The 11233-nt window shown below is 30.9% G+C and overlaps 1 protein-coding gene across 1 annotated transcript; it reads left to right on the forward strand.

Annotated features, from left to right (window-relative positions):
• Nucleotides 1–274: 274 nt before the first annotated feature.
• On the forward strand, nt 275–10968 carry UGT73P7 (uncharacterized). The gene is made up of 3 exons (XM_073366490.1): nt 275–1895; nt 2388–2600; nt 9255–10968. The coding sequence occupies exons 1-3, from the start codon at nt 406–408 to the stop codon at nt 10804–10806; spliced, it is 3255 nt and encodes a 1084-aa protein (XP_073222591.1). The 5' UTR covers nt 275–405; the 3' UTR covers nt 10807–10968.
• Nucleotides 10969–11233: the final 265 nt, after the last annotated feature.

Raw genomic sequence — 11233 nt, forward strand, 5'->3', positions numbered from 1 at the left:
TCCATAATAGTCTAAAAGCATTATCCCTTACATTTCATGTTACTGCTTTACACCCCAGTGACTTTCCTCCTCTCCAATTCTTTTATTATTTATTTTCCCATTTTCTTAACTTGTCCTCGTGCAAGTAAGTCTCCTAAGGCGTGAACTGCGTGCTATCATTTTATAATTCCTCGTGATAGACAAGGTTATGTACTTTTTACCATAAAAAAGAAACAACACAAAATTGATTCATTTATTTATCTCTTAAAGGATAATATATAGATAGTGGTATCCGTTTAGTGAAAAGTATACAACTATAAATGTGAATAGAAAAATATAAATAATTTATCCTTTTCCTGAGAAACAGTAACTATCCCTTATATATGTAACCAATGAATTGAACCAGTATCCTCATTCAAAAGCAAAATGGAGTCTCAACAACTGAATATAGTTTTTCTTCCATATCCAACCCCTGGTCATATGATTCCAATGATAGACACAGCAAGACTATTTGCCAAACATGGTGCTAATGTCACAATCATCACAACACATGCCAATGTTTCATCTTTCCAAAAAGCCATAGACAGCGACTTCAGTGCAGGACACTCCATCAAAACTCAGCTTATTCAGTTCCCTTCAGCTCAAGTTGGTCTTCCTGATGGAGTTGAGAACATCAAAGATGGAACTTCACTTGAAATGCTTGGAAAAATTACCCGCGGAATATGGATGCTTCAAGACCAAATTGAGATTCTTTTTCAAGATCTTGAACCAGATTGTATTGTCACTGATATGATGTATCCTTGGACTGTACAATGTGCTGCAAAACTAGGCATTCCAAGGCTTCATTTTTATAGCTCAAGCTATTTCTCTAACTGTGCCTGTCATTTTATCAGGAAGTGTAAACCTCATGAGGGTTTAGTTTCTGATACAAACAAGTTTACAATTCCTGGTTTGCCTCATAGTATTCAGATGACCACTCTGCAGCTTCCTGATTGGATGAGGAATAAGAGTTTTGCCACAGGCTACTTTGAAGAAATGTTTGAATCAGAGGAAAGAAGCTATGGGACAATATGCAATAGTTTTCATGAACTTGAGAGTGATTATGAGAAACTTTGTAAGACTATAATGGGGATCAAATGTTGGAGTATAGGACCAGTTTCAGCTTGGGCTAATAAGGATGATGATGAAAAAAAGGCCAACAGGGGACACATGGAAATCAACAACATTGGAAATGAGCAAGAGTGGTTAAATTGGCTTAACTCAAAGCCAAATGATTCTGTACTTTATGTAAGTTTTGGAAGTTTAACAAGGCTCCCTCATTTACACCTTGTAGAAATTGCTCATGGACTTGAAAATTCTGGTCATAATTTTATTTGGGTTGTAAGGAAAAAGGATAGAGATGAAGGTGGAAATGGTTTCCTGCAAGAGTTTGAGAAAAGGATGAAAGAAAGTGATAAGGGGTATATCATATGGAACTGGGCACCACAGCTTCTCATATTGGACCACCCTGCAACAGGAGGAATTGTGACTCACTGTGGTTGGAACTCAATTCTTGAAAGCTTGAATGCTGGTTTACCGATGATCGCGTGGCCGGTGTTTGCTGAACAATTTTACAATGAGAAGTTGGTAACTGAGATTTTGAAGATAGGGGTCCCTGTGGGAGTGAAAGAAAACAAGTTATGGGCTAGTTTTGGTGAAGAGGCAATAGTGAGAAGTGAGGAGATAGTGAAGGCTGTGGAGATTTTGATGGGAAGTGGACAAGATAGCAAAGAAATGAGGATGAGAGCAAAAATGCTTGGTGATGCTGCCAAGAGGACTATTGAGGAGGGTGGACACTCTTACAACAACTTGATTCAGTTGATTGATGAGCTGAAATCATTGAAGAAATCTAAAGCACTTGCTGTTAAAGAAGATTAAATAATTGAAATGGAGTAATCTTGGTGCTTCAGAAGGTTTAGCTAATGAAGGCTTTGAATATGATGAAACAACATTCAAGTATTTTTTTGCTGTGATTTGGTCTTCAATAAGATGAAACAACATCCAAATCATTCTTGTGCACTGCAGTGATGATAAGAGAAGTTAGTTTTTATTAAGCTATTTTCATATGAAGCTAACAAAAAGATTTGATGATGAATTAATTTTGTTGTCTACTTTGGTTTGCCTTGTAATATTTATGATTGGTCATATGAATACATCACTGCAAGTATTTTAGTGTGCTATCATGCCATGGGCTATATATATACTATATAATTCTGGGTCAAGTAAAGTATATGTTGATGAGAAAGGTTCCAAAATTTAGGTAATAAATGTTCCATTTCTTGTCCATAAGCAGCTATATAACGGGAATGGGATGACCAGAAGCCTATAATATGCTTAAAAAAGATTCTCTGAATAAAAAGGAACTAAAGTTCATTTGATGGCTGGTATGTGATACACTTATCCCTATCCACCCTCAACTTGTCATGTGTTCATCTCCCTCTCCCTCTTCACCGTCGCTTTTCCTCTCCATTGTCTCTTGCTCTTTCTCTCTCTCCGTTGTTGCCCTACTTTTCTTCTCGTCATCGCACTCCTTCTTCGCCTCAAACAACACAACCACGACATCACCGTTGCAACCCATTAAGGTATAATTTTTCTCTCTTTTCATATTTGCCTTAATTTCTTTTGATTTTCTTATTGTGTTGATGAAATAATTTTTTAATTTTCTATAATTTTATGATTGTTTTCTGTCATTGATATTGGATTGCAGAACTAATTTTCTCTGATTTTTGGATTTATTTTGCAAAATTTGATTTTCGGATTTATTTTACAAAATTTAATTTTTTTCATGATCAGTTGATTTTTCCTCTTGTATTGTACTGGGTTGATGTTGTGTTCAAAAGATTAAAAAAATCTTGATTTTTCCTTTTTTTTTTTCTCTTCTTCTTCTTCTCTTTCTTATTTGATGTTTGAATTTTATGTTAATTTTTTTTATATAGTTACTAATAATAAATTTTGTTGGATGTTTCAAAAAAAAAATATTTGATAAACAATGTTAGAATTCAAAGTATGATTTATTATTCTTTTACTGTAAAATTTCCTAAGTTCATTGGTAGAACTTCTAGACAAATACAAGTTCCTAATATTTGAATGTAATTATTGTAACCTCATTATAAATAGAAGATGTGTGATCTTGTTTGAGACACACAAGAAACACATAAAACATATTTTTTATGGTATCAGTAGTAGTTCATCCTAGGACTGCTCTACCTTTTTCAGCTGTGCCATAACCCTTTATTTATGTTTTCCTCTTCAAAATTATGCGTTCCAGTTGTGCATCTACTGTTCTAGTGCAATCTAACACCACAGACCGCTGCGCAATCATCCGGCGAACACGATGACATTTTTTTTTGCGCCGCCTCCTTATCCGCCCAGGAGATCCACGCGCCTCCACCGACCCCGCACGTGACACATTTGTCCACCAATTTTTCAATCTCCAGCCGTCGCTCAGGGCCTTAAGACACATTTCTAGTTCATTTTCAACTTCTGGTGATTTTTCAACATCTTTTCTTCTCTTTCACCTAACGTTGATCGTCATGTCCAACACCGAATATGTTGCTGCCTCCTCTTCCATTTTCAGTTTCACTACGCTTCCTTTGATCTCGTGCGAAAAATTGGTAGGTGCTGCCAATTACGCAGGATGGGCAGTTGCCGTTGAACTTTAGTTTCAAGGACAATGTCATAAAGACCATTTGCTCAAACAGTCTAAGGATGTCGCTGCCAAGGATCAAGACAATTGGAAACATAATGATGCCTCTCTATGCAACATTCTTTGGTTTTCAATCGATGCCAAACTTCAATTTCAGTTTCGCTCCTTTAAAATATGTTATGATGTTTTGGCAAAGGCGAAGAAGACATACTCCAATGACGTTAATCGTTTATACATTGTAGTCTCTAATCTTATTTCCATGAAGAAACAAGAAATGGATATGCAAAGCTACATAGGTTAGCTTGATAGTTTGATTGCTGACTTTGATGCACTTATGCCCTATACTGACAATGCTGAAACACATGCTGAACAACATGGAAAATTGTTTTATGGTTCTGGCCCTTGCGAGTCTTATACCAGATCTTGATTCAGTTTGCAACCAAATTCTATCTAGTGCTACTGTTCCCTCATATGAAACTGTTTGTGAACAGATACTGCGTCTTTCGGCCCCTTCAGTTCCTATTCTAGCCCTTGTTTATCTCAATATGCCAGTTGAATCTAATGCACTTGTCTCTAATTCTTATCAACGAGGTGGTAGAGGAGGAGGACGTGGACATAATCGTGGTCGAACTCGATGCAACTATTGCAACCGTTTTGGCCATGTTGAAGCACAATGTCACACCAAAGCTAATCAAGTCACACTTTCTACCACATAATATAATGAGTATATTAAGCTAAAGGCGCAAATGCAAACTGCCACACAAGTTGCCTCTCTTGCTCAGATCAGTAACCCTATTGCCTTTGTTACACAAACTTCTTCACTTGGACTTTGGATACTTGACTCAGGCGCCTCTGATCATATGTCTGGTTATAAGTTGTTTTTCTCATGTTTGACTTATATGGACACACTAACTAGTATTACTTTGGCTAATGGGTCACAAACCAAATGTCATGGTATTTTCCAAGCAAATCCCCTACCCACACTCTCTTTGGACTTTGTGCTTTATGTCCCTGGTTGTCCATTTAACTTAATATCCATAAGTAAACTCACTCGTACCCTACCTTACTCTGTTGCATTTGCTAATGATATTGTTCTTGTGCAGGATCGGAGTACTGGGCGACGATTGGAGTAGGGCATGAGTCCCAAGGCCTATATTACCTTTCAGCACCTACAACGCCTATTGCATGTTCCGCCGTCGAGTCTCCATATATTATCCACCAACTTTGAGCCATCCTAGCCTTCAAAAGTTGCATCTTATGGTTCCGAGTCTGTCAAAAGTGTCTACCTTAAAGTATGAGTCATGTCAGTTGGGAAAACATACTAGGAGTTTATTTCCTGACAGAGTCTATTTATGAATGTTGTTTTGAAAGAAAAAATTAAATAGATTACAAGGACAATTTTATCATTTTAGCACAATATATCATATCATTTTTAATTATCTAATTTTATTAAGTTTCTTATCTTGTATACATCAAACACATAACATGATAACGCTTTATCATGTTTATTCCGTTCTTTATACTATCATTTCAAACGGGTCATAATAATTTTGTACTCTACAAATTGCATAAGAGTACAACTCAACAATGTTAGTATTTCTTCTAATGCAACAATGGTTGTAAAGTGTATCTATAAATGGTAAATCTTCCCTAACTATCATTGATCCAAAATTCAAGACAATTATACGTGATGCTCACAATTTGGTTGGGGCATGTCCCACCTCAGCTGAATCAACAATGCTTTAATCGTTTTTTTCATAACCTATACTACTTTTGACCCTAAAATCACATCTACAAACTTATAACTATCTGCAGTTAACCATATCCATAGCCCATTTACAATTCCAGCTCCCTTAGTAGCAACAATACCAATGAAACCATGCTTGAATTTTCACTTCTCTAACCTATAAAAGCATCCGAGCTCGATTATCACACACTCTTTTTGTCATAATGCAATCTTATTAATTAAATAAACCTCATTCATTGGGGCATTTCATCAAACATCATGCGGTTACCTCTCATTAAGAAAACCCAGAGATACAATAAGTATCGATATCGGTATTATAAGGCTATATTTGATAAAATTAGTTGATAACTGATAGTTGATAGTTGATAGTTGATAGTTATTGAACTAATTTAGTGTTTGATAAAATTAACTGATCGATTAATTTAAAAATGTAAAATGACATAAAAGGACATTCTTAATTATAAATAAATTTTATTAATTAATGTTTAAAATATTTTAAAAGTATAGATTTAAAATTTATTTATTTTTATTAATTTAAAGTTTATCAATCAAATATATTTTTTATTTATTTATCTATTTTATTAATTTTAAAATAAATAAATATTTTATTTAAAATATTAATTATTATAAAATTTAAATTATTTATAAACAATTTAAAATTATAATAAATAAGTTATTTATTAATCAGATATAATTTTTATTTATTTTAAATTATAATAAATAAATTATTTACTTTAAATTATTATTTATTAATTTAAAAAGTTAAATTATATAAGTTTTTTTATAAATTAATTATTTATTTAAATTATTTTATTTTTATTCATAATAAATAAATTATAAAAGATAAATAATTTTAGTTAAACAATAAAAATAAACTTGGAAGAGAAAAATAATACATAAAGTACTTAAATTAACTTATCAAAACAAAATTTGTAGCTTATAAATTATAATCTCTATTTTTTTTACACCGAAAATAATAATCAGTAAATGTGCATCTCATGAAAAAAAGGAGCATGAATCACGTAGTACTTTTGCACTTATCTCGTTTTATTTTGAGTATTCGATCAAATGAGTTTTTTTTTTTTTTTTTAATTTTTATTTTATTTTACTTTATACATCTACAATTATTAATATTTCACATTTTATACAAATTATTTATTTTATTAAAAAAATTATTCTTATCCTTTTTTTACCAAAAAATTTATTCTACCCCCACCATTTTTTAAGCTTTGAGTTTTTTAGTTTACAGATATATATATAAAAAACTTAATTTAAGTTTTTTTAAAATATTTTTGTGTTGTTAAGAACTCAAAATCGTAAGTTTTTTGAAAAATATTTATATTTTTTATACACAATTTTTAAAATGATTTTGTTTTAAATTTTTTGTATGTACTGATTTTTTTTTTTTGAAAAGTTTCTGAGTTTATAAGTTGATTTTATTTTTTAATCTTTGTAAAAATGGTTATGTGTACTGAAAAATTATTATATATTTTAACATATGTGTTTTTTATTTTTAATTTAATACATCAAAAGAAATTTCAAAAGTTTTTTTTATTTAGATTTTTTTGATTAAAAAAAATGATGATTTTAGTTTTTTAATTTTAAATTTAAGGATAAAATTGAGTTTTCATTAAAATATGAGTGTACAGTAGTACAATTGTAGGCTAAAATATCTTTCGTAAGTAACACAGGGCAGAAATGCAGAGGGAATTGATTGTGTGAGTTCCAGAATTTGACGGAAACTATAACGCCAATCGACAAAAAATTAATTTGATTGCTCCTCCACTCTCTATTATTGGAAATTTACTTTTTTAATAGTGTATTTTACTTAAATTTATATTTTTGAAAATGAGATCTCGATAGATTTTCGTATTTTTTGAGTGGGAGAACTTTTAACAAAAGTTATTTTACCCACGACTAATCATAATTTGACATTATATCAAATATACAATCATAAATCCATGAGAATCTGAAAATACTTTTTAGATTTGATGGGTTTAAGGTGTAAGAAATATTGTTCAAATGATCAGAATGCAAAAGAACAAATAAGAATATTGATGGAATTTTTTAAAGTTCTAAGTGCACATGTGTACACCATCACCATACATTGGTCCGTCCTTACAAATATATTAATAACTTTTCTTTTAAGTATTTTATTTGTGTATTGTCAATAATAACCAATTATTAGTATAAAATAACTCTAGACTATCACCGTTGGATCCATTTTACAAATATATGGATAACTTTTTAGTATTTTATTTGTGTATTGATAAATTATCATCAATTGTAAATATAAAATAGCTTTACACTTGTAATGTATTGTTGTTGTTTTTTTAGGGATGCATTGTTGTTAATCTCTTAATATCCTTAATCTCTTAGTATTTTTGAGATTGTTACATTATAATATATATATTCAAATATATTCATAAATCTATTTAAAATCGGTATGGTAGATTGGTTTTAATATATAGATCATTTAATATTTTATCTATTTTAAAATGAATGTCACTTTAAAAAAATATTGAAAAAAAATTTATATTCAATTTGTTTTATACAAGCTTTTAAGGTAACTTTAATTAATTTTTTAAGATAAATTTAATTAATATTTTCTAATTATACATTCTAATCAATATTATTTACACTACTTCTAAATCATTCATTACAATTTACATGTATAATAGCATAAAATATACTAATAAATAATAGAAATAATTTGGTAAAATATTTATTCTATTTATTACCTTTAATATTTATCCAAAAAATTTAAACAACATTTATTTTAAAAATAATGAGTAGTATATTTTCAATTTACTTTTTGTTATAGTTTTTGTTACTACTCTATGATCCTTCATGTAGGACATTGTCAAAAAGTCCTTTACTTGAAGGCCGGTTAATCAACACAACAGACATCCCGTAAAATACAAAGCAAAAAACTTATAAAATTAGAACATGTCAAAGATGGGCGTTGATATCAAAAAATAGTTAATGATTAAACAAATAAGGAAGAATAGAAACACAAACAAAATGGGACGATCATCATTTTGCAGATCATAACATTTTTCATGAAGGACTCCCTCCACCTTGACACATTATCATCACCATCTATTAGTTTAGGCTAAATTACATCTGTAGTCTTTTAACTTAATTTCAGGTAACGTTTTAGTCTTTTATCTTTTTTTTTTTTTTTTTTTTTTTTTTTCGACTTGATCATTTATTTTAATTTTAAGCGACAATTTGATATTTTATGTTTTAAAATTTCAACAATGTTATCTTTTTTTATACAAAAATTCAAAAAAAAAAATTCAATCAAAACTCATAAAATTAATTATATTCTTCAATATAATACAAATTTCATCAAATTCGTAACGCAAATCTTCAAATAAACTCATATTTTCATACTTTATTTGATATTGTTAGAAATAAAGGACTAAATCGAAAAAAAAAAGATAAAAGACTAAAACGTTACTTGAAATTAAAGTTAAAGGACTACATATGTAATTTAGCCAATAGTTTACTACTCCTTCTCTTAAACAAATATCTTTTTACTTAAATACCAAACAAACACAATTTTAAATTGAGAGAATAAAAATTACGAGACTTAATATAATAAAAACTTTCACTATAATATTTAATAGTTACATCATAGTTTCCCTATTAACACTAGGAACATTAATTAACAATAAGAACAATCTTATAACCTTTTACTAAAGTTGGTATTCCAAAGTAAGTCTCTCGAAGAAGATAAGACTACTCATACTGTATATTAAAATAACAATTTCAAGATCAATCATCGACTTTTCTCACCGGTGCCGTCACTTTTTTCTTCTACTTTTGTGCGGTCAGGAACATAAATCTATCTCTCATTGAGATTACAACATTTAGCTCAAAGGATTTCAAAAGCAAAATGGAGTCACAACAACTTCATAACCAATTGAATGTAATTTTCCTTCCATTTCCAACTCCTGGCCATATGATTCCAATGATAGACACAGCAAGGCTATTTGCCAAACATGGTGCTAATGTCACAATCATCACAACACATGCCAATGCTTCAACATTCCAAAAATCCATAGACAATGACTTCAATTCAGGACACCCCATCAAAACTCAGCTTATTCAGTTCCCTTCAGCTCAAGTTGGTCTTCCTGATGGAGTTGAAAACCTCAAAGATGCAACTTCACCAGAAATTATCAGTAAAATAAGCCGTGGTATATCGATGCTTCAAGATCATATTGAAAATCTGTTTCAAGATCTTGAACCAGATTGTATAGTCACTGATATGTGTTATCCTTGGACTGTGGAATCAGCTGCAAAACTAGGAATTCCAAGGCTTTACTTTTACAGTTCAAGCTACTTTTCCAATTGTGCAAGCTACTTTGTTAGAAATTATAGACCTCATGATAGCTTAGTTTCTGATACACAGAAATTTACTATTCCTTGTTTGCCTCATACTATTGAGATGACACCTTTTCAGCTAGCTGATTGGATAAGGGTTAAGAATTCAGCCACAAGTGTTTTTGATGTAATATTTGAATCAGAGAAAAGAAGTTATGGAACAATATACAATAGTTTTCATGAACTTGAAAGTGATTATGAGAAACTTGGTAGAACTACAATAGGGATCAAATCTTGGAGTGTAGGACCAGTTTCAGCATTTACTAACAACGATGATGAAAAAAAGGATAACAAGGGACACATTGGAAAAGAGGCAGAGTGGCTAAATTGGCTTAACTCAAAGGAAAATGAGTCTGTATTGTATGTAAGTTTTGGAAGCCTTACTAGGCTTTCTCATGCACAAATTGTTGAACTAGCTTATGGACTTGAAAATTCAAGTCAAAATTTCATTTGGGTCATTAGGAAAAAGGATAAAGATGAGGATGGAGAAAGTTTCTTGGAAGATTTTGAGGAAAGGATGAAAGAAAGCAAGAAAGGGTATATCATATGGAATTGGGCACCACAGATTTTGATATTGGATCACCCTGCAATAGGAGGGATTGTGACTCACTGTGGTTGGAACTCAATTCTTGAAAGCTTGAATGTTAGTTTGCCAATGATCACATGGCCAATGTTTGCTGAGCAATTTTACAATGAGAAGTTGCTTGTTGATGTTTTGAAGATAGGGGTTCCAGTTGGAGCAAAAGTAAACAAGTTTTGGCTTAACACTGTTGAAGAGGAGGTGGTGAAAAGGGAAGAGATAGTGAAGGCTGTTGAGATTTTGATGGGAAATGGCCAAGAGGGAAAAAAAATGAGAATGAGAGCAAGAAAGTTTGGTGATGCTGCTAAGAGGACTATTGAGAAGGGTGGATACTCTTACAATAACTTGATTCAGTTGCTTGATGAACTGACATCATTGAAAATAGCTAGAGAACTTGAAAAAAGCAGATTAGATAATTGACTTGGAGTTGCAGTTAGTGTGATTTTATGAAGTTTTTGAATAAACATGCAAGTACTTTTGATGCTTATGATTATCAATTATCATGTAGGGATCTGGTTTTCAACTACGTATCTATTACTTGTGTGATGTGTCACTGGTTGATATAAGATTTCAGTTTTACTACATCAACCTCATAATTTGAATATTTTAAAGCGGAAAAAGCACTCACTACATAACTTCTTGATGGATAATATTTACTTTATAAAAATGTATTGTGTTCTGTTAAGTAAAATATACAATTGGTACTACTGTGTTCCTTGTTACGTCTCGTTTATTTATAATTTTTTTATTTGTCATTTTAAATTTCAAAATAGCATTAATAGGTTAAATATATTTAGTTCATATAATTTTTTCTTAAATTTTAAGTCCTCTATAAAATTAAAATAAA

This window comes from Cicer arietinum, chromosome 3 (genome assembly GCF_000331145.2).
Source record: "Cicer arietinum cultivar CDC Frontier isolate Library 1 chromosome 3, Cicar.CDCFrontier_v2.0, whole genome shotgun sequence".
NCBI lineage: Eukaryota > Viridiplantae > Streptophyta > Magnoliopsida > Fabales > Fabaceae > Cicer > Cicer arietinum.

Excerpts from the sequence above, each read along its gene's own strand:
- UGT73P7 (XM_073366490.1), top strand. The coding sequence starts at position 406 with ATGGAGTCTCAACAACTGAATATAGTTTTTCTTCCATATCCAACCCCT. Across the intron at positions 1,896-2,387 it reads CTTGCTGTTAAAGAAGATTA|TTCATTTGATGGCTGGTATG; the intron begins AATAATTGAAAT and ends AAGGAACTAAAG. Across the intron at positions 2,601-9,254 it reads CACCGTTGCAACCCATTAAG|GAACATAAATCTATCTCTCA; the intron begins GTATAATTTTTC and ends TTGTGCGGTCAG.